This window comes from Amphiprion ocellaris, chromosome 20, assembly GCF_022539595.1.
Source record: "Amphiprion ocellaris isolate individual 3 ecotype Okinawa chromosome 20, ASM2253959v1, whole genome shotgun sequence".
Lineage (NCBI taxonomy): Eukaryota > Metazoa > Chordata > Actinopteri > Pomacentridae > Amphiprion > Amphiprion ocellaris.
The window spans coordinates 31241096-31268464 of NC_072785.1; the positions used below are offsets into that span (position 1 = coordinate 31241096).

Genomic DNA, 27369 nt, shown 5'->3' on the forward strand with positions numbered 1-27369 from the left:
GCAGTTTTCTTCGGTTAGTTTTACAGAAAAAATGAATAAAAGCACTGATAAATAAAAATACTGGAGAAACTTGAGAGCCCAAAGCAGAAAACAGGACTTTATTTTAAATGAAAACAGAAAGTTTCCTTTGAACCACTTTGTGTCACTTGGTAAAACGTCCCACCAGAAACCCAGACTCAGTTCAGTTCTGAGAATCCTCTCTGTCCTGGACCATTTACTGTCTTTAATCCGGGTTCTGAACCAGTGTGAACGCCGTCTGGTCGAGTTCAAGTTTGTAAACAGGGTCCGTTATGGCCGTGGCAACCAACGTTCATTTGCATCATCGTCCTCGTCGTCACGGTTTCCTCCGTCGTCACGATTTCCTCCCGTCATCACACAAACGCATAAAAACTAAATAAAAGAGGGTGAAAAACGGAAAGTTTCCCTTTGCGTTGGCGGACAGACGGACGGCTGGCAGGTCCGAACGATGCTGATTGATCAATAAACGTGTAATAAATAGATTTCACAGTTTATCAGCAGCTGTGAGGACTCAGACTATAAAGATGACCTCAGCCTTGTTGTCGGATTCAGGCTGAACTGAAGGTAAATAAACTATTTATTATAGGTTAGTTTAGTCTGAATCCAGTCAGAGGATCTTTAGTGTTCAGTTTGTCGTCAGTTTGTGTTTGTCTCAAAAAAACTCCATAAAAGTTCAATAAAACTCGAAGACGTCTATCGTCATGCAGCTGCTTGCAAGTAGATCTGTATTCTAGAGGTGTTTAGTGGTGATTTTGTGTTACTGTGTGGTCGATTTGCGTGTTTTTGTGGTTGTTTTGTGTCTCTGAGGCCATTTTACATCTTTCTAGGGTTATTTTGGGTCTCTGTGGTCGTTTTGTGCCGTTCTGGGGTTGTTTTGCATCTCTTTGTGGTTGTTTTGCATCTCTAGAGTCATGTTTTGTCCATTTGTGGCCATTTTACATCTTTCTGAAGTTGCTAGTTGTCTCTGTGGCCATTTTACATTTCTATATGGTTGTTTTGCGTCTCTTTGTGGCCACTTTGCATCTTTCTGGGGTTGGTTTTTGTCACTTTGTGGCCATTTTGTGCCTCTGTGGCCATTTTACATCTCTGTGTTTGTTTTGCGTCTCGTTGTGGCCGTTTTATGTCTGTGGTTGTTTTGCATCCGTTTGTGGTTAATTTGCATCTCTGTGGCCATTTTGCATCTTTTTGGGGGTTTTTTGGTGTCTTTGTGGCCATTTTATGTCTCTTTGTGGCCACTTTGTGTCTTTCTGTGGTTGCATTTTGTCACTTTGCAGACATTTTGTGTCTTTGTGGCCATTTTGTATCTCTTGGTGGTCGATTTGCATCTTTCTGTGGTTGTTTTGTGTCTTTGTGTTTAATTTTGTCTCTGTGATGGTTTTTTGTTTCTTTGTGGTCACTCTTCATCTGTTTGTGGTCATTTTTTCCATCTTTGTGGATATGGGGTTGCAAAGCCACAAACCAGCATTCTTTTGTGTCTCTGTGGTACTTTTGCGAATGCTTCGCCAACCTACAGATAACATGCTGATTTTTATCGACTAGTTGAAGAGCTACAAGTCCAGTTCACCAACATTTGCCTTCTTGAATCCGGAGCTACTTGCAAGTCGAGTTAAACTTTTATTGTTTCAGCTTTTAAATCTTTCAGGTTGCTGCTGAAGACAAGTGTCACCTCTTTCTTTGTAAAAGTGCAACAGGAGCTGATGTGTAAAACTTTAAACTGCGGCTGGATGCTTGAGACCTGCCAGCCTTCGGTCCTGATCCGGGTCGATCAGCGCTGGCCGGTGTAGGCTCTGAACCAGGAGGTGACGGAGGCAGCAGCAGAAGATATCATCCCTCCAGTGTTGGCTGAAGGCTGAGAAACCTGCAGAGCACTCTGGGAAAGATCCATGGACTGAAGGAGAAGAAGAAGAACAGGAGAGGGGAAATTAACCTAATGCTACTCTTAGAAATTACAGCAGAGTTCCAGGTCCTGGAAGTCCATAGAGGTGGGTCCAGATTTATCACTTTTTAATAGACTTTTTCCATCATTTCTCAGCCTCATAACTTCATCAGTCCAGCAGATAGAACCATGACATTTAGGAGGAAAAACATCCAAGTTCTGGGAAAACCTGACACCAGATCAGTTTTACATCCATCCAGGTGTCACAGTCTAAAGACTAAAAATGGTTTATGACAATTTTTTGTACAACTAACTTCACATCATGATGCTCCTCTTCCTTCAAGGACCTGGAACTCTGGAAACATTCACAGGATGATGGTAGAAATCAGATCATTGATAAAATTCCTGAAGATGAAGAACCAGATGTTCTGAGGAGGTTTTACCTGGCGTATTTGAAATTTTCAAGGTTATTTTGGGATGGTTTTATGTCTTTTTGTAGTAATTTTGGCCATTTTTGTGGTTATTTTGCATGTTTGTTGTGTCAAATTTGAGTTTTCATCACAATTTCACCTGTTTTGTGGTGATTTTTGTCCTTTTTGTGGTGATTTTGCATGGTTTTCCTGGCATATTTGGACCCGTCAAGATAGTTTGGGATTTTTTGGGTGTGATTTTTTTTGTCTTAGTGGTAATTTTAGCCATTAAAAAGTGATAAATCTGGACCCACCTCTATGGAAATCAAGGACCTGGAATGTTCTAACTGAGACTAAATTTCAAGACTGGAAGCAGGAAAGGAGAACGTCCACTGTAGAAAGTTCTAGAGTAGACCTACCGACAACTGTACAGTTGTCGGTAGGTCTACTCTAGAACTTTCTCCAGGGGACGTTCTCTTCTATGGACTTCAAGGACCTGGAACTCTGGAAATATTCCCAGTTTGAAGGTAGAACTTTAACCATTACATAAAGTTCCTGTAGATTCAATTCAATTCAATATACCATATTTTCCGCACCATAAGGCGCACCGGATTATAAGGCGCATGCTAAAACAAAGTAACGGAAGCAAAACAGTGAGTTTGGTTGAACTTTATTCTATTACGTATTTAAAAATACACACATTATTTTTTGATCAATCTTCTGTCACAAATTCATCAAAGTCCTCATCTTCTGTATCTGAATTGAACAGCTGGGCCAATTTCGCCATCAAACATGCCGGGTTCCCTCTCGTCATTGTCGGAGTCAGTCTCGTTGCCGGGTGGCTGTTCAGCAATGATGCCGGCTTTCGCGAAAGCTTGGACGACAGTCAAAGCAGATACCTTAGCCCAGGCATCCACAATCCATTCACATATGGTGGCGTAACTCGCCCGGCGCTGCCTCCCAGTCTTACTAAAGGTGTGTTGGCCGTCTCTCATCCATCGCTCCCACGACGCTCGCAACTTCACTTTGAACGCCCTGTTTACACCAATGTCCAGCGGTTGGAGTTCTTTTGTTAATCCTCCCGGAATGATGGCAAGCTCTGAATTCATTTGCTTCACTTGGTTTTTCAAAGTAGCGGTGATATGGGTGCGCATGGAGTCGCAGAAACTCTGTTTTGTCGTCTTAACTTGGCGCAATTCATTCTCCTGCTTCCTCCACTTCCGAACCATAGATTCATTGATTTTGAATTCTCTCGCGGCTGCTCTGTTCCCATTTACAACCGCGTAACTGATAGCCTGTAGTTTGAATTGCGCCTCGTAAGCATGTCTCTTCACTGATGCCATTTTTGGGGGTCCTTAGCCAAACAAGTGTTGTTTTGCAGCATACCGGTAGTACAGTTTACCTACCTACCGGAGGCATGGCGGAAGTAAGCGTAGGCACTGTACGTACCTTTATGTAATGTTCTGTAATTGGTTTATCGCTGCCAGCGTATGTAGTGTATGTATTACGTCCCTATGTTGGTGGGAAATGGTCCGACAGTCAATCAAGCGGAGCGGGTTAGGTGGAACTCGGTGCACACATAAGGCGCACCGGGTTAAAAGGCGCACCGTCGGTTTTTGACAAAATGAAAGGCTTTTAAGTGCACCTTATATTGCGAAAAATACGGTACTTTATTGTCTCACTTGGGGAAATTTATCTTGGACTCAAAAGCTGTGCCATCAGAGAACAGTATTGCACATATCCCAAGCGGGGCAGCTCATAAACCTGTGTTCCAGGTGTTCCTACCTGTGATGGGATGTCACAGAACCGAGGACTGGGTACCGTCTCCCAGTCCGTCCCCAGGTCTGTCTCTTCGTCCGTCACCGCCTCGTCTCCGCTCTCCTCGGCTGGACCTGCCGCCTCCGGCTCCACGAACTCCATCGACTCCTCCAGGTCGGCGCTGACCTCAAACGGACCCGTCCTGGAGCGGAGAGAACACCTGGTTAGTTCAGGAAGCTGCTCTCTGATTGGTCACTGATGACCTCAGACAAAGACATCTTACCTGCCCAGGTTTTCGTTGTCGGGGGCAACCAGGAACATGATGTTCCTCAGGGTGTGATGAGGATGAAGCTTCTCGCTGTCCACATGCTGCAAACAGGAAACAGACGAAATGTTACTCAATCAATAATCAATAATCAGTTATAAGTGCTGGTGATTTAATCCTTTGTGTCTTTTTGTGATTGATTTGATTCTTTTTCGGACATCTTGCGTCGCTTTTTGGGCATTTTGTGTCTATTTGTGGTCGTTTTGCATGACTTTGTTCAATTTGTGTAACTTTTTTAGTTGTTTTGTCAAATTTTCGGTCATTTTCTGTCACTTTGTGGTGATGTTTGGTCTCTTAGTTGTCATTTTGCATCTCTCTTTTGGTCGTTTTGTGTCGTTCGTGGTCGTTTTGTGTATATTTGTCATAATTTTGTGTATCTTTGTGATCGTTCTGCATGTTTCCATTCAATTTATGTATATTTTTTTTATATTTTGTCAAATCTTTGGTCATTTTCTGTCACTTTATAGTGATTTTGCATCTCTTTGTGGTCGTTTTGTGTCTCTGTGATGATTTTGTGTGTGGTTGTTTTTAATCTCTTTGTGGTCATTTTGTCATTTTTTTGGTCGTTATGTGTCTGTGACCAAATTTGTGAATTCTTGTCATTTTGTGTATCTTTGTGGTAGTTTTGCAGATACTTAAGTTCATTTGCAGATAATCAGTTTTTTTTCCTGCAGCAGCTGTTCGGAAGCAACTTCTCTGCATTAATATGATTAAAACACACCAAAGAAAAGAAAAAAACTAGATTAATTTGCCAACATAAAATTAATTATTTCAGTCATTTTTCAAGCAGAACAGCTGAACTTTGTCTGGTTTCAGCTTCTTAAACGGTGCTTTCTTTGCCACATGTGACGGTAAATTAAAAGCATTTGGAGCTGAGATCATCTGAGCATCACTTCTGAACATTTTCCTTTCATTCATTAATAAAATAATCAATACATTCATCATTAGATGCAGTCTCAGGGAGAATAAATGAGTGTGCAGCTGTGAAGTGACTGTTTTTGGTGTTTTCTGACCTGTGAGAAGCAGAGATGCAGGATGTTGGTGTTGAGTTTACTCAGAGCTCTGGTGAAGCGATAACGGCTCAGATTCTCTCCACAGAACTCGCTGAGGAAACAAACAAACATCAGAAACAGGAACTATTGGATCTGAAGAGTTCATTCAGAAAGAACGAGCTTCTTCTGCTGGATGGAGATGATTCAAAGAGAACAGATATGAAGATGAGGATAAAGAATCCTCCCGAAACCAGTCAAAACAGAGACGTAAAATTGTGTAAAACATCTGTCAGCACCTGGAAATAATCACACATCCCTGACTGACACAGACAGGTGTTTAGAGGCCTCAAAATGCACAAAATTTCATAAGAACAGGTAAAAAAAAAAACAGTGTTGAGTATGTAGAAGACCCTGAATTGTAACATAAGCTCAGGTTTTTGATATTTTGATAGTATCTAAAAAAAAAAAGAGCAAAGAATACATACCTGTAACTAAATGGATATAAAACAGAAGTATATTTGTTTTGAGTTATTTCACTTTTATCATTAAAAACTGTGTAATGTGTTTTTGTTTTCTAACTCTGTTGGTTTGATGATGTTTTCTTAACCTTTTTCTGAGTTCAAACTGTTTTATTATGATAAATGTAAAGTGAGTCGAGTTTGTAAGCAGCTGTGGAGGACCAGACGCTCTGATTTCCTGACCGTGTTGTGGAGCCTGAAGGCAGCAGCAGGTGTGTCAGACTCACCTGTTGCAGAGCTTCTTGGGCAGGTTGACGTCCAGGATGTGGGATAAGATGGTGACGAGCTGCGTAGCGTAGCAGAGGGCGGCGCTGATGGTGTGGGCGGGATTAATGTGGTCCAACTCTGCAGAAGCAACACAACACACAGTTAAATAGATTAAAAAAAAATTTAAAATCTGCTTAAAAAATATAGGAATATACACAAATATATAAATGTTTCAATAATAAAAAGAAAAGCAAGAAATTTTATAAATGAAAACATTAGATATGTAAGAATGTGAATTTCCTCTATTTAAAAAAAAAATAACTGAAAACAGAATTTAACAACTAAATTAAAAAGCTTGACTAAACAAAACATTATAAAAAAAAAATAACATTGCGAATTACACATAAATAGGAAATGATAAAAAAAGAACAGAAAAATAAAAGTTAAAAAAAACTTTCTTAATTTAGAAAAATTTTCATTAAAAAAAAAAAAAAACTAAAATAATGGTACCAACAAAAGATTTAAAAATAAATATAAATAATTAAAAAACTGTATTGTTTTAAAAGAAAAATAAACACTAAATAAATAAAAACAGGAGATGTGTGTGAATTAATTATGAAACTAATATTAACAAAAAAATTTTAAAAGTTAAAACATTTTGGAGTAAAAATAAAATCCTTAATGCAAAAAATAGTATAAAAATTATATCAGCAAAAATACAAGAAAATATGGAACAAAACATTGTTAAATCAGACAGAATAGATGAAGCCATCAAATATATGTGAGAAGTGATGAGGAAGCTTTTAAAACTAAAAAAACAAAACAAAAATAAAATATAAATTTTTAAATTAAGAAAATAATTATAGAGATTTAAAAAATCCCAATTCTATATATTATATAATTATAATAACACCAACTATATAGAATAATAAAATTATGAACATTTAAAAAAAATACAAGTTTGTGAAGTGAAGGGAAAATTTTCAGGACAAACGATTTTTTTTAAAGGCAGAAAAGTTTTAAAATTCTTAAAATATTAAAAAATAAATCTATGAGCTATCAGTAATATTAATAAACACATAAAAAATAAATAGAATAGGAGAAACATAAATGAGCTACTAAATCAGTCCCAGCTTTAGACCTCATTCAGGTGTGTCAATGTGAAGCCCCGCCCCCTCCTCCTCACCTGGGCCCTGATTGGTGCTCTTCTCCTCCACCCAGCTGTAGTAGGCGGAGCAGTCTCCGTTGCTCGGCAGCGTGACCGGTGGCCCAGTGATGCTGATGCTGGTCTCTCCGTTCTGGTCGTCCCAGATCCAGCGACCCGACAGGTAGGTGGTCCTCCGGGCCTCGGCCAGCTCGCTCACCGTGCTGGAGGTCAGCGCCGAGTCGCACTCGGCCACGACGTCAGCCGGGTCTCTGGAGGACAGAACCGGGACAGAACCAGGACGATTAACCTGGATTTAGAGGTCAGAGTTCTGGGATCAAATCTGAGCTTCATTTAAATGATCGTAGGAGCTTCAGGAGAAACCGACTGGATTTCTCTGGAAGACGTTTCACTGAGAAGTCCAGTCGGTTTCTCTTGAAGCTCCTACGACTACCACGACCTGGATGACTGAGAACCTTCACAGGAAACTCTTATATCTGTGACATCTGTCCAACATCTTCCAATTACTAATATATTCCTGTTTAACTGAACACTTCAACATGACTAAAAACAAAGAAAAATGCCTCAAAAAAGACGCTTTAATGTCCTGATTTGTTCAAAATATTCAGTTTATAACAGAACCGCCACGAACTAACAAATACTTTTGTTTTGTTTTATCTAAATGATTACTTTCAATTGAAAAACAGCAAAATTACTATTTTATTTGTGTTCGTTTTGAAGCAACAAACTGTACATCTATGTATAACGAAGCACGGTATGAAATGAAAACTAATGTTTCCATAATTAAGTGCAAAACAGTGGAAATAAACTTCCAACATTATAAAAAAAAGCCTAAAAAAGAAGGATTATTATTATTATTATTGTAAAAGACAGAAATGTAAATTCTGTATGTGAAAAACTGTACGTCTTTATAAAGTGCAGCACAGCAAGAAATTAAAACTGAAGTCTACATAATTTAGTGCAAAACTCTACAGTTAAATTATCAACATGGTGAATATTTGGGAAAAAACTGTGATTAAATAACAGTTACCATGGAGATCTGGCTAAGCAGCATCGGTTACCATGGAGATTTAACTCTGTAGCATCAGTTACCATGGAGCTCTAGTTCCGTAGCATCTGTTACCATGGAGATCTAGCTCCACAGCATCGGTTACCATGGAGATCTAGCTCCACAGCATCGGTTACCATGGAGATCTAGCTCCACAGCATCGGTTACCATGGAGATCTAGCTCCACAGCATCGGTTACCATGGAGATCTAGCTCCACAGCATCGGTTACCATGGAGATTTAGCTCCACAGCAGCAGTTACCATGGAGATTTAGCTCCACAGCAGCAGTTACCATGGAGATCTAGCTCCACAGCAGAACGACTATAAACTCACCTGCTTCCTTGTTTCTCCTCCTGCGTGGGGAAGATGTGGGTGGTCAGTTCCAGGATGTGTTCCCTCCTCAGAGCCGCCAGCTGACTCAGTCGACTCTGCTGCTCCTTGCTTCGTCTCTCCAGAAGTTCTCCCAGACGCCGGTTGTGACGTTCGATTTTGTCCCGTTTCTCCTGATGGCGTCCGGCTCGTCGCTGCAGCCGCTGAGCTTCTTCCTGAGACCGAACCAGAAGCTCCTTATCTGCAGGAGAAGAAGAAACAGCAGCTGATGGACCTGAAGCAACTTTCAAACTCCTTAAAGACTAAAACTCCTTAAAGACTCAAACTAAAACTCCTTAAAGACTAAAACTCCTTAAAGACTCAAACTAAAACTCCTTAAAGACTAAAACTCCTTAAAGACTCAAAGACTCAGAAACTAAAACTACTTAAAGTTTCAGAAACTAAAACTCCTTAAAGACTAAAACTCCTTAAAGATTCGGAGACTAAAACTCCTTAAAGACTAAAACTCCTTAAAGATTCGGAGACTAAAACTCCTTAAAGACTAAAACTCCTTAAACACTAAAACTCCTTAAACACTAAAACTCCTTAAAGACTCACCGCTCTTCACCTCCTCGTTGCCCCAGGCGACCGCCTCCTTCAGTTGCTCGATCTTCATCTTACAGGACATGATCTTCCATTTCTGAGGAAACAGCAGCTCATAGTTGGTTCAGTTTAATCTGTGCAGCTCTCACATCTGTTTCTTTTTTTTAGACTTTTTCTAGATATATACACACTTTTATTCTTGATGTTTGTCAGTTGCTGATTGTTTGTTTTTATTTTAATCCATTTATTATTTAACATATTTTCCATTCTTTGGGGTATTGAAGTGGGAGTAGAATGAAATGTGTAGAACTGGTTTAACTGGTTTCTTCTCTCCTCTGCTGAGCTGCTGGTTTTCATCTTATGGTGGTTTTCATCCCAGACTTCCTTCATGCTCTTGTTGTCCATCTTTAATTTTCAACTCTTCATTTACAAATTTAATTTATTTTACTTTTGATCCTGTTTTTATTTATTTCACTTTGAAATATTTAAATTTAGTTTGTAATTCATTTTATTTATTTTTTATTTATTGTATTTTGTATTCTAATGCATGAAATGTATTTTTATATTTCTTTGTGTATTTTTTATTTGAATTTAAGTTTTTTTGCTCATTTACAAATTTAATTTACTTTCCTTTTGATCTTGTGTTTCTATTCAATTCTTTTAAAAAATATTTTAATTTGTAAATTCATTTTATTTATTTTTTGTACATGTTTTATATGTGTATATATGTGTGTGTGTGTATATATATATTTTCTTTCACATTTTTTCATACATTTCTCTGGATGTTGTCACCTATATGTGTTTCTTGAACATCATCTGTATAAAACTGTCTAATTTCAGAGATTTAAATCCACATTAAACCACAGAAGAAATCGTCACTCACCATCTCGTCAGCCTGCAGCTTCCTGTCCATGGCCTGGAGGACGCTGAGAACAGAAAATCACATTTTGTCTGAATCCTGAAACACTGAATCAGCAACATTTATGCACTTTGGCTGCATAAAAGTGACTGAAACAATTAACTGAAGTCCTACTGGAGTAATATTAACAGAATACTATGAATACTTTCATTGCTGATTAATTTGTGGATTATTTACTGGAATTACTAATTAGTTCGTTGGTCTAAAATGTCAGAAAATGCTGAAAAACGTTGATCAGTGTTTCTCAAAATCTAAGTAAATAAGAAAATGAACAAATGACATTCAGCCTAATAACAAAAACACAGTTTATTATATATCTACCTGTAAGCTATTGCAGATAATTTGTTAATGTCTGGGCAGAGATTTGTCTGTTTCTATGCGTAGCAGGAACGTTTGAGGTTAAATCAATTAAAATCAAACAATATTTAAGTACAGGTCGGTATAACTGCAGTATTATTTATGTTTTTTGGTGTTTCAGCTGTTTGTTTTTCTTCAAATTCCTTAAACACATTTGATCAAAATGATCAAAAAGTGGCATAAAGTATTCAAATAAAATAAAAATGAGAATTCTGTGGCGTCTCCCAGGTGGAATCTGGCTGGTTAGACAGATTTAACGCAAGATTTGACTCTGAAATCCTGACAATTTATTACAGTAAATCGGAATTTAGATTGTGGTGCAATATTAAAAAACAATGTCAGCTGCATCACATCTTTAAACACACCCAATTAAGAACATTTTTAAGTAGTTTCTAGTCTGTTTCTTCTACCTGTAAGTATATTATCACTGATCTTTGCTCCAGATTTGACCATTTATCGATTAATTTAGCAGCTAATCGATCAATCGTGTCCTCTCTGTGGTAAACATTTCTATCTCTGCAGGTTTTACCTCGTCTGCAGCTGCTCCTTCTCCTCCTTCAGCTTCTTCAGACGCTCCAACTTATCAGTGTACCTGCAGAGATAAAAACGAGTAGAATTAATCAGAAAGCGTCCACTCAGACTCCACACATGCTGTTTGGTCCACTTGAAGCTTCTCCATGACCCCTGAAGGGTCCCACACCCCAGATTGGGAAACTTGCCCTCCTGACATGGAAACTATGAGGACAAAGTTATTTTGGGTTTCACGTGTTGTGTAACTGGAGCAGTTAGCCGCAAAGCTAACAAAAACTTAACCCACTGACTCGGCAGTGGAAGCTAACAAGCTAACTAGCATAAGTTAACCAGTTTCAGTTAACTTAGCCGCTAATGCTAACTAGCTCAGATTGATATCAACGTGTGTGTGTTCGTTATCAGATCCTAACTTTATTTTTTTAAAGTACTCAGAACCAAGTTGAGCCTATCTCGAGTACAGAATTAGCAATTAGCTTGAGTTAGCGAGACGAAACTCAATATACGAAACCATATATTTAAAACTCAACGTGTTTTTTTCCATCTATAAAAAGAAGAAGAAAACAACAGATATTATTTTGATTTGAGTGATCTACTTTATAATTCGGCTTTAATATAATCCACCTGTTACCAATATTTTCAACAAATTACAAACATTAACTTCTGATCTACCAGCGAGCTCCGCCACTATTTCCCCTGGAGCTTGCATGTGGTCGGTTCAGGAACTCGGGTACATAAAACCGATTTGGGGGGCTTTAATGTCGCAGTGAGTTCTGACACTGATGCCGAACTGTACACGGGATTCATATCTTCATAAAACTACTTTAAAACCCTGAAATGATATGCGTATTTTCAAGAAAATTAAGGTCAAAATAAAATTCACAAATATCGAAATGAGTTTGGCGCTGGAAGAGAAACGAGCGTGAAAATCGAAGGGTTTCAGAACAAAAACACTGACATTGTCCCATTTAGTGAATAAATTATTTTAATGACACTGATGCCGAATTGTAAAAAGGATTCATTTTTTTAATAAAAGTGATCTAATTAACCCAATAAGTCGTGTGAGTTTGTAGGAAAATTGGGGCCAATGTAAAATTTACAAATCTCCAAATGAAGTTTGGCTCTGGCAGAGAAACGATGGTGAAAATCGAAGGGTTTCGGAATAAAACACTAAAATTTTCTCATTTATACACAAAACCATTTTAATGACACTGATGCCGAATGGAAGTAAGGATTGACATTTTTATAAAAATGATCTAATTAACCCGATAAGTCGTGTGTGTTTGCAGGAAAATTGGGGCAAATGTAAAATTTATAAATCTCGAGATGAAGTTCGGCTCCAACAAACAAACAAAAACACCCTGAATCCTGGCTGGGTTCATTCAGACTCCGGGTCTTACCTCTCTGTGTTCCTCCCGTCGAAGTACACGAAGTCTCCGGCCTGGACGCACCGGGCACAGGTGAGCCTGCGGCGGGACGTGCTGCACAGGGGGCACCGCTCCACCGCCACGTACAGACCCTCCGCGTCGTCCACCGACTCCACCATCACGCAGCCCGGGGTGGAGTGAGCCGGATGCGGGTGGTGGGGACGCAGAGGTGGTCTGGCTCCGGAGTGAGAGCCGGAGGACGAAGCGGCGCGATCCGGATCGAGCGGTGGGTGCCCCGCTGAGGACGCCATGGAGGGGCCAAGCTAAGCTAAACTAAGCTAACGTTAAAAATGAGTTGTTAGAGCCAGAAGCAGCGACCTAAGGCTCGGAGCGGCTCTGTGCTGCCGGCCGGGATGTTATTTTCCCAGTGACATGTTTTAAAAGCCTCCGTGGAGGAAAGCAGCGGCGGACAGTAGTGGACGTTTTTGTTTTGGTGAAGAGACAAGAGATGAATCCCCCACTTCCGTTTCCTCCGAACACGTGATCGGTTTGTTTATGTAGTGACGCAAGACGGATGGGCGGAGCCACAGCACGCCACAGAGACAATAAAAAATAATTAACTTTTAATATTACAGGAGAATTAATTATACTCTCTGAATGTTAATATTAGAATTATTCAGGAAAATCTGTATAATACTAGTATTATAATGTCCTAACTTTTTATATGATTAATTTTTATTTAATATCTAGTTATTTAAATTAGTTTGGTAAATTTACATGATATATAAGATTAAATGGTATAATATAAAATATTTATATTAGTAGTAGGTAAACTTATAGAATTAATGATATTGAACCATCTAAACGGCAGTTTAAATTAGTCAGGTAAACTTACGTAATTAATAGTATTGTAGAATATTAACTTTAATATCAAATTATTTAAATTAGTCTGGTAAATTTACATAATAAATATATTACAGGGTCTGGAAGCGCCATTTTCGCAGTCCTGTTTTAATTTAATAAATTATCATTTTCGGTGCTGAAATGCAGATTTTTGTAAATTGAGATGATTAAAGTGTTCGACTTAATTGTTATCCTGTTAGGCTTCCGTAGGCTTGTAATGCAGCCACGAAGAAGATGTGGCCGGAAGTTATGTTTTTGTTTTCAGTAAACGAGCGGGAGCGGAGCAACACGGTAGTTTTACCGTCGTCATTGTCATCATTATCTTCGTTCTTGTGATGATGTTGCTTAATAAAGCGCGTAAAACGATATCTCGCCTCTCGCTCATGAAGTGGTTATGGAAACAAGAAAGAGAAGAGAATTAAGGAAAGAGCTACAGAACTTAAGATAACCACGACAGGGTCTTAACATTAAGATTTAAACTTACTAGGTCATTTTTAAATGTTCATCTGATGAAAATCAGTTTTTCTCGACATCTATTGTTTTAAATGTTCTGTAAAAAGTAACGTGACTTTTAGGTTTTATAAGAACAATTTTTTTTTTTATTTAAACAAATTCTCGCTGATCATGAGGTCCAGCTGTGGTTGGCTTTAATCCAGAGCTGCTCTAATGTGGTTTAAAAAAGCAATTAAATTAAATAAATTTAATAAATCAATTAAAATTAAAAAATTTGTTTTGACAAATATAATAAAGGTTTAGCACATCTGAAGGTTATTTTAAATATCAGTTATCAATCTTTTTGATTACTAATAATATCATCCTGGGAAAAACAATATCTCTGAATAAATGTGTTTTAAAGATGGAAAAGTTTCTGTTGGATGTTTTTTAAATGTATAGAAAGTCAGATTTATCCAGATTCACTTATTAACACCAACACGGATTTTTCTAAGAAATCAAATATGATTTTTAGGGGTATTTTAAACATTGAAGTCCGATTTAGAAGAAACAGATCTGGAGTTTTCTGTGCAGAGATTTTTCTTAGAAAACTGTCATTTATTTTCTCTCAGGACGGTGAAACTGTAAAACAAACTACTGAATGTTTCCCATCCAACAGCTGAGACACAAAATAAAACATAAATACTGAACAGACGAGTCCTCACTGCTTCCTGAAGCCCTTCAGGATCGGATAAATGTTCTCAAACGCCTCGTAGATCTCAGCTCGCTCTTTAGCTCCTGCAAGTCAACACAACTCTGAATAATTAACACGACTTTATCTGCAGATTATTTACCGGAGTGTCCACAAAACCCAACCTGTGTCTCATCAGGATGAAAAATTACAATAATCTCATTTTTATGGAACTGCGTGTCATGAAAAGTGTGAAAACTCTCCAGGTTTGGTTTCCTCAGTGAGTGTGAGGTGTGTTTTTTAAGGCATTTAACTATTATTGGATCATGTTGGAGATTTATTACCGGTCAGAACCACTTTCCCCGACACGAAGATGAGCAGGACGATACGAGGTTTCACCATCCGGTAGATGAGGCCGGGAAACAGCTCAGGTTCATAACTGAGGAGGAAAACAGTCACTGTCCATCTGAGTGTTTAAATAAAGATTATTTAAATCCTCCTGCAAACATCAGTGTTGTCCAGTTTGCGCTAATTAGGGCTGGCCCGAATAGCAGTTTCTGGGCTCCGGATAAACGGGCTCTATTAATGACGAATTAATTAATATCCGGATACTACCGTCGGGACCGAATATTCGGGTCCAGCCCCAGTGCTAATATACTAGAAAAAGTCTCATGAACTAGTTTCAGGTGATAAAATACAAGAAAATTAAACCTTAAGTGTGAAACTTTCATCTCTTCCTTCTGGCAGAGACAATAATTACACAAAACCTGTTAATATATACTGAAAGAGCAAAACTATCACAAAAAGATACAAAACTACTGCAAAGACACACAAAATGCCTACAAAGTGGAACAAAACAAACAAAAAGTGACACTTAACCTGTACAAAAAGACACAAAACCACTGCTACAATGCACAAAATGAACTTAAAGACAAAAGTTCAAAGACACACAAAACAAGTACATAAAATACAAAACTACTGCAAAGACACACAAAACCCCTACAATAAGAAACAAAAGCACAGCAACCACAAAGAGACACAAAACAACTGCAAAAAGAGACAAAACCATCACAAAGACACACAAAATAACCACACAGAAAAACAAAACAAACTCAGAGACACAAAACAGTTGCGAAGACACACAAAACGACCACGAAAAGAAGCAAAACAACCACAAAAAAAACCACATTCTGTCACAAAAAGAAATTAAACAAACTCAGAGACACAAAACAACCACACAGAGAAACAAAACCACAAACCACTGCTACAACGCACACAATGAACTTAGAGACACAGAACAACCACAAAGAGACATAAAATTAATGCAAATAATCACAAAATCACCGCAAAATGACACACAACTATCACAAAGATACACAAAACAAACTCAGACAAAACAACCACAAAGAGATGCTTAACCATTACAAAAGACACAAAACCACCAGAAAGAAACACTAAATGACCCCAAAGAGACACAAAGGTAGCCCAAAAAGACAAAAAAACCCACAAAGACACACAAAGCCACCACTAAAAACAGACAAAATGAACTTAGAGACACAAAACAACCACAAAAAAACCAAAAAGAACCACAAAAAGACACAAAACATCTCAAGGAAACACAACAGAACCACAAAACAAATTCTGAGAGACCCAAAACGACCACAAACAAGAGTCCATGTGCATCTCAACCTTTGTGTCCATTGTGAGAGTGAAATATATCATATGGGGTACATAAACTGAACAGACTAGAAAACTGGAACCAGCTGATGATCCTGAGGTGCAGTCAGACCATTCTACAGCTCTGAATGGTCTGAACATGTGAAACTGAAGGAATCTGCTGCTCCGGTTCTACCTGCTGAACTGCTGGTGGGTCAGAACCAGTCCTTCCAGTCTGATGGGGAAACAGACGTCACAGCTGGCCACCATGTTCTGGATCTTGAAGTCCAGGAATCGAGCGGGGAAGCCGAGCTTCTGAACCACCCGGGCGTATTTACGGGCTGCCAGCCGAGACTGCTCCTCACTGCACGCGCTCAGATGAACACGTGGACAAGACAGACGGTTAACAAACAGCAGACTCACAATGAAACACAACTGAGTCAAACCTGAGCTGAGTCACACCAGAGTCACAACCAAGTCACACCTGAGTGACACCAGAGTCACGACTAAATCAAACTCGAGTCACACCAGAGTCAAACCAGAGTCATGGCTTGGTCATGATTGAGTCACAAAAGAGTCATGACTAAATCACACCTGAGTGATATGTGAGTCAAACTAGAGTCACAACTGAGTCAAGACTTGGTCATGATTGAGTCACAAAAGAGTCAAGAAGTCAAACTTACAACTGAGTCAATACAGAGTCACAACTGAGTCACAAAAGAGTCACAGCCAAGAAGTCAAACTCATGGCTGAGTCAAACCTGAGTCATTACCGAGTCACGACCAAGTCAAACCAGAATCACACCAGAGACACACCTGAGTCAAGACACAGTCATACCTGAGTCAGGACTGAGTCATGATTGAGTCACAAAAGAGTCACAACTGAGTTATAATTGAGTCAAAAAGTCAAACTCACAACTGAGTCAAACCTGAGTCACACTGAGACACACCAGAGTTACACCAGGATCATGACTGATTCAAACTAGAGTCACAACTGAGTCACAACCAAATCAAAACCAGAATCACACCAGAGACATGTCTGAGTCAAGATAAACTCACAACTGAGTCAAAACTGAGTCACAATTGAGTCATGATTGAATCGCAAAAGAGTCACAACTGAGTCACAGTTCAGTCAAGAAGTAAAATTCACAACTGAGTCAAACCAGAGTCATGACTGAGACACACCTGAGTGACATGTGAGTCAAACTAGAGTCACAATTGAGTCAAGACTGAATCACAACTAAGTCAAACCCGAGTTAAAATTGAGTCACAACTAAGCCAAACCCGAGTCAAGACTGAGTCAAACCAGAGCCTTAGTCATGATTGAGTCACAAAAGTGTCACGACTGAGTTACAATTGAGTCAAGAAGTCAAACTGAAAACTGAATCACGCCCGAGACACACCAGAGTTACACCAGGGTCAGGACTGAGTCAAAGCAGAATCACACTAGAGACACAACTGAGTCAAGACAAAGTCACAACTGAGTCATGACTTGGTCATAATTGAGTCACAAATGAATCACAACTGAGCTACAATTGAATCAAGAAGTCAAACTCACAACTAAGACAAACCTGAGTCACAACTGAGTCACGACCGAGTCAAACCAGGATCGCACTGGAGACACAACTGAGTCAAGACCAAGTCATGCGAGAGTCACGACCGAGACACAAGTAAAGGCACGTGTCCACAGGATCCGTCAATATGTCACACACCAGTCATTGTCTTTGTGAAATGACACCACATCGCATGCTGCTTGCATTGCAGTGCATTTCGAGCTGCATTCAGATGTGTCGCCCCAGAGCTCTTTTGCATAAAGTAGTTTCATTTCTATTTTATGCAAATGAGGCACAGGGAGCAGAGGTCTGACCCATCGCAAAACTTTTGGAAAATGTCTAAACTAGCTGTTGGGAAACTAAAACCAGGACAGATTCAGCAGCTTATTTCTCGCCTCAAATGTTTTCAGAAATACTTTTTGCTGAATGGCTTTTGTAATAAAAAAGAAAGTTTGCGGCTGAACCGCCATGTTGGTCCAACGCATCTACCGGACTGAAGGTCTGTTACATGACCACTAATGACCACCCACCAAGCAGGAGATATTATGATGTGGTACGTTTCCATGTGAGAAAAAACAGCCCTGTGGACACGTAGCTTAAGTCCCATCTGAGCCACGTGAGTCAAACCAGAGTCACCCCTGAGTCTTCCTGACCTCTTGGCTCCAGTACAGACCATCTTCCCTGAGCTGAAGATCAGTGCTGTCGTTCGCGGTTCACGGATCCTCATGATGACCGCCGCGAAACGCTGAAACAGTCCAGAGAGAAGAAGTTCAGACAGACAGACGTCAAACCACAGTGATGGAGGAACGTCAGACCTCAGTACCTTTGGGTTGTACTCTGCGTTTCTGGCCTGCAGGGCGATGAACTTTAGATCCAGAGGACAGCCGAGGTTCACCGTGGAGACGATGTTCCTGCAGACGGAGCAGAAGGTAACATCTGGCCTGGTAAAACATCTAGACTGAGAACCATCGGGGACTCACTGCAGCTGTGGGATGATTCCTGATCTCTCCGTCACAGGGGTCATCGGGGTCATCGGGGTCATCGGGGTCATCGGACAGAAGGGGGACACTATGGTCCTCAACCCCGACACAGAGGCTTCCTGCCGGGGTTCGGCTGCAGCGGAATCCTGGGAGGTGAAGTTCACCCCAATGCCGCTGTCCTGAGACATGTCCAGAACTGAAGTCTGACTGCCTGCTGCTAAAATGACACACAAAGAGACACAAAATCAACACAATGAGACACAAAATCACCAAAAAACACAGAAAGACACATAAAACCACAATAAAGAGTCAACAAGAGACATAAAACTACCACAAAACAACAGAAAAACACACAAAGAGAGGCACAAAGGGACTAAACTTCACAAAAAAAATCACCACAAAAAGATACCAAAATGACTATAGAGACGAAAAACACCAGAATGAGATGATAAATAACTACAAAGACACACAAAAGCAACCACAAAGAGACACACTATGATGGCCGTGCCCACAGCCACACAGAAGATTATAGTGTCCACTCACCCACAAACACCACTGTCAAATGTTTACTTACTTTGAGTTGCAGTCATTTAAATTACAACACAGTTTGTTTAAAATTGGTTTATTATCACCAACATTTAGTTTACATTGTTCATCATTTTGCTGTTTGTTTGTAGTCATTCATTTCTCCTTTCTTGAGTTACCTGGCTGCTGCGTGGCATTTCCTGCTTGGACAGACAAAAGACGGGGCTGAGGGTGGAGCTGAAGTCTAGACTAAGAGCTTTTACATCATGGGGGGGGGGGGGGGGGGGGGGGGGGGGGGCAGGGTTTCACTGTGTTAGTTTCAGTTATTGTATATAGTTTTCCCCTGAGTGTTAAATGTTGCCCCAGTGTCTCATTCTGGCAGGTCTGTTAGTTGAGTTGGTGTCTAGGTTTTGTCAGCCTTATTTTCAGTAGAGTTATATTTTGTTGACCTCTTTTAAGACCCCTGTAACTTTGATTTCATTACCTTTAGTCATTTGCTTTGTAAAATAAATCGTTCCTTTGTTTGGAACTTTAAACCTGTGTTCTTTTGTGCTTGACTGCTTGGTACACGACACACACAAAGAGACAAAAAGCGACACAAAGTGAAAGCAAAGAAGCAAAAACAACCAGAAAGACTGCCAAAAGTAAAATAGAGACACAAAATAACCTTAATGAGACGCAAACCCCCTACAAATAGACAAACAAACACAAAATGAAAGGAAAAACTACCGCAAAAGACATAGAACCACAAAAAAGTAACAACACAACCACAAAGACACATTAGGAAACATAAAATGAACCCAAAGAGACACAAAACAACATTAATGAGACATAAAACCACCAAAAAGACACACAAAATAACCACAGTGAGACACAAAGCCAACACAAATAGACACAAACACAAAGTGATGAACAAAAAACCCGAGCCGAAAGAGATGAAAACCATCCGAAAAAGACACAAAACCACGAGAAAAGGACAAAACATCACCTCAAAGAGACACAAAATGACTGCAAAAGAAGACAAAACCACTATAAAGACACATAAAGCCACAACAAAGAGACTCAATTACTGCAATAAGATAGACAACGACCACAAAAAATGACCACCCAGAGACCAAAAAAGTAGCCAAAAAAGACACACAACGCCAACACCACAACACACAAAATGCACTTACAGACACCAAACAACCACAAAGAGACACAAAACAATAAAACGCAGTTTCAAAAACTGCAGAAGAATCTTCACACAAACATTTGAAGTCATTGTCATTCTATTATTAGCCTCCTGATAGATTTCGTTACTTGTTTTCCATGAAAAACATATTTCTACTTATTTCCCATCATCCCCTGCATCAGGCTCCGCCCCCCCCATGACCTCACACCTGTGTCATCCTGACTGGGCTCCTCCTGGGTGCTGAGGTCATCGGGCAGGAAGCTGAGGTCGAGCTCATCGCCCAGCTCGCTGCTACGTTCAGACTTCGTAGACAGGAAGGAGGAGTTCTGCACAGAGGGGGTGGAGTCATGCAGCAGAGGGGCGGGGCTTTGGAGGCCAAGCTCCTCCCCCAATATGAAGGCAGAGTCCTGCAGAGAAACAAAGAGACACAATGATGGTTTACAGTTCCTAATTCATCTGTTAGAGACACAAAACGACCACAAAGAGACACAAAACAACCACAAAGAGACAAAATAACCACAAAGACACACAAAACGACCACAAAGACACACAAAACGACCACAAAGACACACAAAACGATCACAAAGAGACACAAAGCTTTTAGTTATCTGTCACTTTTTTCAAATTTCAGGTTTTCAAACATCCCCTCTGTTTTTTTCTGTTTCTATCAGTTTCAGGTTTGTCAATGGAAGAAATTTTTTTTTTCTGGCTTTAAAGTCAGGTTTTCTGACAGGTGTTTTCTGCTGCTACTCTGCAGGTTTCACTGGTTGAATTGGTGTTTTGTGACATTATTTAATCATTTCATTCTAAAACTCTTCAGTAAAACTCTGAGGATCTGATCTGTTCTGTTTGTTGTTTAAACTCTTCTTCAGACACATTCTGCCCCAACATTTAGATACATCTAAAACTTACATTTGCTATGGAGTCATCGAAGTAACGCTCCAACGCCGACTCATCCATGACTCCACATCTGACCTGGTCCACCTGGTCCAGGATCTTCAGGAGCTTCCAGGTGAAGCTGCTCAGCTGCATCCAATCAGACACTCAGAGTCTGTGAAGAATCAGCTGCTGCACCTGAAACTCACCTGAAGAGATTTCTGAGTTCCATTCTTTAGTTTTTATGCTGCTGCATCTTTAAATCTGCAACAAAACATCAGAGACGATATTTTACTCTTCATGACCTCTGATCAACGAATCACATCTGCATTATCAATATTACAAATTTAATACTAATAGTCTAAATTTGTCTTCTTCCTATTATTTTTTCACATTATTATTGTCAAAAATACTAGCAATAATTCTAATTATTATCAGCACAATTACAATATATGTTATTGTTATTTATTAGGCATATGGGTTCTGTAAAGTGTCTCGAGGCAATTTGACTAATTGGCACTATATAAATAAAATTGAATTGAATTGAATTATTACTGTCATTAGTAACAGTAATAATTGTTTCTACTATTATGATTCCTGCTATTATATTTATTTTATCTTATTGTACATTTTTCATAATATTATTATTACTAGTACTATAATACCATTAGCAGTTTCTTCTTCATCTTCTTCTTCCCGTAGTTCCTCCTCCCTCCTCCAGGGGGAAACCTGCTCACGTCAAACATCACAACAGCCACAGTCTTCTGCGCATGCGCACCACATGTAAACAAAGCAGCATGGCGGAGGGCCCCGGTCTGGAGAGAAGAGACAGCAGCGATCTTTAGAGTGATTTATCAATTATTATTATCGATCTGTGATCAGCTGAGAGGCGGAGGCAATCAATCAATCATCAACTAATCAATCAGTTAATCGATCAGATCGATGAGGAGAGGAGATGGAGTCTGTGAGGAAACGACTGGCTGAGTGTTCAGAGGAGGCTCAGGGTGAGAAGAGATGACCGATCACAGAACTGATCAGCTGATCGATCACAGTATTGATCACAGTATTTCTACCTGTAGTACTACTGCAGCTGTAGTTACTGTCAGTACTACAACTACTGCAGTATTCATCACTACTTTTATACAGCGGTTACTTACAGAGATTACTTTCATTGATTAATCTATCAACCATTATCTTAATTGATCGATTAGTCGAATATTTCCCAAATAATTTAACAGCTGATAACCAATCACTTAATCAATAAAGGGTAGCAGCTGTACTGCTACTGATACTAATACTACTGCTCCTAGTACTGTAACTACTACTGATACTTGTACTACTGCTCCTGATTGATCAGCTGATTGGTTATTGATTACCTGTCAGAGCTGTACCTGAACCAATCGGTGCCCTACCTGGATGGACCACCTGACCCGCTGCTCTTCTACAGGGACTGGATTGGTCCCAACAAGCCCTGCATCATCCGCAATGCCTTCAACCATTGGCCGGCTCTGTCCAGGTGGACGCTGGAGTACCTGAGGTGAGGAAGCTCCGCCCACAAACACAGCTGGACACAAATTGACTGTTTATAGAATTCATATGTTATTTAGCTGATTTAATGTTTATAAACAGAACGTCATACCTGTTAGGATCACATGATGCTGTTGTTGTTTGTCTCTTTGTTTACAGTCGTGTTGTTGTTGTTTACCTGCAGACAGAAGGTGGGGTCAAAGGTCATCAGCGTGGCAGTGACTCCCAACGGTTACGCCGACGCCGTCAACGGGGATCGATTCGTGATGCCTGAAGAACGACAGATGAGCTTCTCCTCGGTGCTCGACGTCATCGAGGGGAAGGTGAGACTCAGAAACAGGGTTCTAATGATGTTCTAATGAAGTTCTACCTCCAGAAACAGGGTTCTAATTAAGTTCTAATTAAGTTCTACATCCAGAAGCAGTGTTCTAATGAAGTTCCAATAAAGTTCTATGTCCAGAAATAATTCTAATAGAGTTCTATGTTCCAAAACAGTGTTCTAATAAAGTTATTTTTCTAGAGACAGTGTTCTAATAAAGTTCTACATCCAGAAACAGTGTTCTAATAAAGTTCTTTTTCTAGAGACAGTGTTCTAGTAAAGTTCTACGTCCAGAAACAGTGTTCTAATAAAGTTCTACGTCCAGGAACAGTGCTCTAATAGAGTTCTACATTCAGATACAGTGTTCTAATAAAGTTCTGTTGAACAGGTGCAGCGTTCCGGTGTGTTCTACGTCCAGAAACAGTGTTCTAACCTGCTGCTGGAGCTTCCTGAACTCAATGATGACCTGGAGCCTCACATCTCCTGGATGAGCAGCGCTCTCGGTGAGTTCACGCTACTGAGCATGCTCAGACGGACACCTGTCCCACCTGAGGGCTGAACCAGGAAGCAGGTTCAACAGTCACGATTCTTTGTTGTTCTGTTGGGTCTGGAAGTGATCCGTTAGTTTATCTGAGAAGTTATTTTTATTTCTGTTTGTGGCGAATCAGCTTCAGTTTGTGTTGTTGCAGATGTTTTAGTCACTGTTTTATGTCTGTAGTTGTTTGTTTTCAGTAGGTTTGAGTCTCTAGTTGTTTGTTTTCAGTAGGTTTTGAGTCTCTAGTTGTTTGTTTTGTGTAGTTTTGAGTCTCTAGTTGTGTTTTCAGCAGTTTTGAGTCTCTTTCACTGCTGATGTAGAACTTTTCCACCAGAACACCTGCAGATTCAGCAGCTGATGGTTCTATTGAGTTTCTCTTTTTTCGTCTCATATGATGACGTCCAAAATACGTCCATGATGTTGCCCAGTAGGAGCACAGAGACTGTAACCACGGCGATGACCGCTGTCCTCATGGTTTGACCCACAGTTGGTCCACAGCATTGATGACAACAGATATCGTGTTTATCAGGACTTCTGGTTTTAAAGGTTTATTCCACCCAAAATGCTACTTCCTGTCCAAATATTTACGTTTAAAGGTTTATGCCACCAAAATACTACTTCCTGTCCAAATATTCACAATTTTAAAGGTTTATTCCTTGTAAATATTAATTTCTAACAAACTTGTTTTGGTTCTAAAGGTTTATTTTACCCAAAATACTACTTCCTGTCCAAATATTTACAGGTCTAAAAGGTTTATTCCTCATAAATGTTACTTTCTAACAATTGTAGTTTGTTTTTAAAGATTTATTTTCCCCCAAATACTACTTCCTGTCCAAATATTTACATTTTTAAAGGCTTATTTCACTCAAAATACTACTTCCTGTCCAAATATTTACATTTTTAAAGGCTTATTTCACTCAAAATACTACTTCCTGTCCAAATATTTACATTTTTAAATGCTTATTTCACCCAAAATACTACTTCCTGTCCAAATATTCACAATTTTAAAGGTTTATTCCTTGTAAATAGTACTTTCTAACAAACAGGTTTTGGTTTAAAAGGTTTACTTCACTGAAATCATCTTTTTCTCGGAAGAGTTGTGACCAATCAGATGACAGCAGATTAAAGAATTAAATTAGGGCGTTAATTTAACCATTGCAGAACAATTTTAATGGAATCAACTGAAGGAACAATCAGAAGAACAATTGTCTAAAAACATCTTAACGTCGTATTCAGGATGGAAACTCTTTTTTTTTGTATTGTTTTGTGAATTTAACACCATTTTAGACTTTTTAAGCCATCTGTACATATCTGTGTACTTTTACTACATCACTGCAGTATCCACTGCGTTGCTTGTTTCTTTCTATTTTTAGTTTTTTCTACTCTGTCCTGCATGTTTGGGTCTAAAAATCGTTTTAATCCCGTCTGTTTCCTACATGTGACAGAACTGACAATAAACTTCATTCTGACCTTGAACAGTTTTCCAATGTGGTGTTTTTAAAATGATCTTCTGTTTTTGTGAACTAAATATTGACAACAATCAGATTATTTCATCTTTGTTTTTTTAGGAAAGTTACCAGACGCAGTAAATTTCTGGCTGGGAGAAGAAAACGCCGTCACGTCTAGTAAGATGTTCCTCCTGCTCACCTGTCTGTCTCACCTGTGTTTACCTGCTGTGTTTACCTCTTTACCTGCGTTGTTGTTTCCTTCAGTGCACAAAGACCACTATGAGAATCTTTACTGCGTTGTCTCTGGAGAGAAACACTTCATCCTGCTGCCGCCTACCGACCGCCCCTTCATCCCCTACGGTAACTATAGCAACCGCCCACTCAGTATCCCTGTGGTGATCCTGCACCTGCAGTAACCATGGTGACTGTCTCTGACAGGTGTGTACCAGCCGGCTGTTTACCGTCAGCGGGACAATGGAGAGTTCGAGGTCATGGATCAGAGCGACTCAGAGAAGGTGCGTTCAGGTGTCTGTAAATCTCAGCTCTGTGTGACACCCCCTGACCCTCCCCTGCCCCTCCCCTCCCCCCCTCAGGTCCCGTGGATCCCTCTGGACCCTCTGGATCCGGACCTGCAGCTCTTCCCTCAGTACCGGCGAGCTCGACCGCTTCATGTGACAGTCAAGGCTGGAGAGATGCTGTTCCTGCCGTCGCTGTGGTTCCATCATGTCAGGCAGTCACACGGCTGCATCGCAGGTACCTGAACGCGCCACCACACTTATAACACAAAGTACAGGTACCTGAACGCACCACCACACCTGTAGTACCAGGTACAGACACCTGAACGCACCACCTGAACGCTACAGGTGTGTAGCACCAGGTACATGTACCTCGAAAGCACTTCCACACCTGTCACTGCAGATACAGACACCTGAACGCACCACCACACCTGTAACTGCAGGAGCAGACACGGCACCTGAACGCACCACCACACTGTGACAGAAGGTGCAGACACTTAAACGCAACAGACACCTGAACGCACCACGACAGTTGTACCAGCAGGTATAGACACCAAGATGCATCACCACATAGTCACAACACTTAAACGCACCACAACATTTGTAACAGCATGTACCGACATCTGAGCGCACCACCACACTGTGACAGAAGCTGCAGGCACTTGAACGCAACACACCTCTTGAAACAGCACTGGCAGACACCTGAACACATCACCACACCCGTCACAGCAAATACTGGTACCTGAACGCACCAAGACACCCTTCTTTTGTCTCCTTTCACACTGAGCTGAACGTGTCGAGACGTTAAAACACATTTTCCAGTTTTCTGACCTTTAACAGCCCGAATCAAAAACCGATCACTCAATAAAAGTATTGATCAAATAATCAATAATGACAACGATGTTCTGTCGTCTTTTTTTTGTGTCTCCGCTGCAGTGAACTTCTGGTACGACATGGAGTACGACATCAAGTACAACTACTTCCAGCTGCTGGAGGCGCTGTGTGACATCACGGCATCCGCATGATGTCACGGCAACAGTTATTATATTTAGAATAAAGTTTTATTTCGAACTGCAGACTTGTTTGACTTCATGATGTTTGGATTTAACCTCATGAACCCAAACTATAGTCTGTGTTGGACAAACGCAGCTCTAAGAATCAACAACTACGTGAATTTATACCTTTATAAGAGCTGCTGCTGTTTTATTTTATTAATAAGTGTCTTCAAAGCCTCCTTTTGTTTTATTTTAGCATCATGTGGAAGTTAAGGACAGTAGAAACTTCCTGTTTATACCAAAAAACATCCTATACTATCAGAGCAACAAGATAAAAAAACTGATTTTAGATTTCTGTTTCCAAAATAATTTTAGTGAATTCTACATTTTCAGCAGATAAAGAGTCGTCTTCAGTTGGAGCCACTAAAATGATCCAGGGTTCAGTTCTAAAGCGTAGAAGGAAGTTAGTCAAGAAACGACTAGAAAATGATGAAAATGTTGTGTAACATCACACCTGGGGCCTCCTTCATAAAGCTGCAGAGAAACGTGGAGATAAAAGTCCAACACTCGACTAGAACACATCAGATGGGATCAATCGGTTCTATTGGAGTTCATGTCATCAAATCAATGCAGGTTTAAATATTCCAGATAACTGTCTGGGTGCTATCAGCTCAGTTTCTTCAATATTTGGGCCGGAACTGTACAAAAAAAAAGTCAACTAATGCAGCAGAAAAACAGTCGGTGCTAAAATCTTCATGTTCTTTCAAGTCAGTTTAACAGGAAGTCTGGTTAGCCTGTCAGCTTGACAGTTAGCTCTCCAGCACAAGTTTCCAGACTAACT

The 27369-nt window shown here is 39.9% G+C and overlaps 3 protein-coding genes across 4 annotated transcripts; 1 reads left to right on the forward strand and 2 right to left on the reverse strand.

Annotated features, from left to right (window-relative positions):
* Nucleotides 1-70: 70 nt before the first annotated feature.
* On the reverse strand, nucleotides 71-12894 carry atg14 (autophagy related 14). The gene is made up of 11 exons (XM_055005654.1): nucleotides 12434-12894; nucleotides 11035-11097; nucleotides 10113-10155; nucleotides 9245-9326; nucleotides 8651-8888; nucleotides 7291-7520; nucleotides 6125-6242; nucleotides 5401-5491; nucleotides 4346-4431; nucleotides 4090-4264; nucleotides 71-1906 (listed from the first exon to the last, which is right to left on the reverse strand). Exons 1-11 carry the CDS (start codon nucleotides 12709-12711, stop codon nucleotides 1784-1786), a joined length of 1527 nt encoding a protein of 508 aa, XP_054861629.1. The 5' UTR covers nucleotides 12712-12894; the 3' UTR covers nucleotides 71-1783.
* A 185-nt stretch (nucleotides 12895-13079) lies between these two features.
* Nucleotides 13080-21993, reverse strand: tbpl2 (TATA box binding protein like 2). 2 transcript variants are annotated; one of them, XM_023274187.3, is made up of 9 exons: nucleotides 21855-21993; nucleotides 21226-21453; nucleotides 20522-20720; nucleotides 18615-18828; nucleotides 18458-18545; nucleotides 18288-18379; nucleotides 16279-16446; nucleotides 14771-14865; nucleotides 13080-14533 (listed from the first exon to the last, which is right to left on the reverse strand). In XM_023274187.3, the coding sequence occupies exons 2-9, from the start codon at nucleotides 21343-21345 to the stop codon at nucleotides 14457-14459; spliced, it is 1053 nt and encodes a 350-aa protein (XP_023129955.1). In that variant the 5' UTR covers nucleotides 21346-21453; nucleotides 21855-21993; the 3' UTR covers nucleotides 13080-14456. The 2 variants fall into 2 exon arrangements, with proteins under 2 accessions (XP_023129955.1, XP_023129954.1); XM_023274186.3 differs by having other exon boundaries at nucleotides 13158-14533; nucleotides 18615-18831.
* Nucleotides 21986-26609, forward strand: jmjd7 (jumonji domain containing 7). Its single transcript, XM_035949952.2, has 9 exons — nucleotides 21986-22193; nucleotides 22573-22726; nucleotides 22901-23039; nucleotides 23424-23538; nucleotides 25139-25195; nucleotides 25283-25378; nucleotides 25457-25533; nucleotides 25612-25771; nucleotides 26470-26609. Exons 1-9 carry the CDS (start codon nucleotides 22145-22147, stop codon nucleotides 26556-26558), a joined length of 936 nt encoding a protein of 311 aa, XP_035805845.1. The 5' UTR covers nucleotides 21986-22144; the 3' UTR covers nucleotides 26559-26609.
* The last annotated feature ends 760 nt before the right edge of the window (nucleotides 26610-27369 follow it).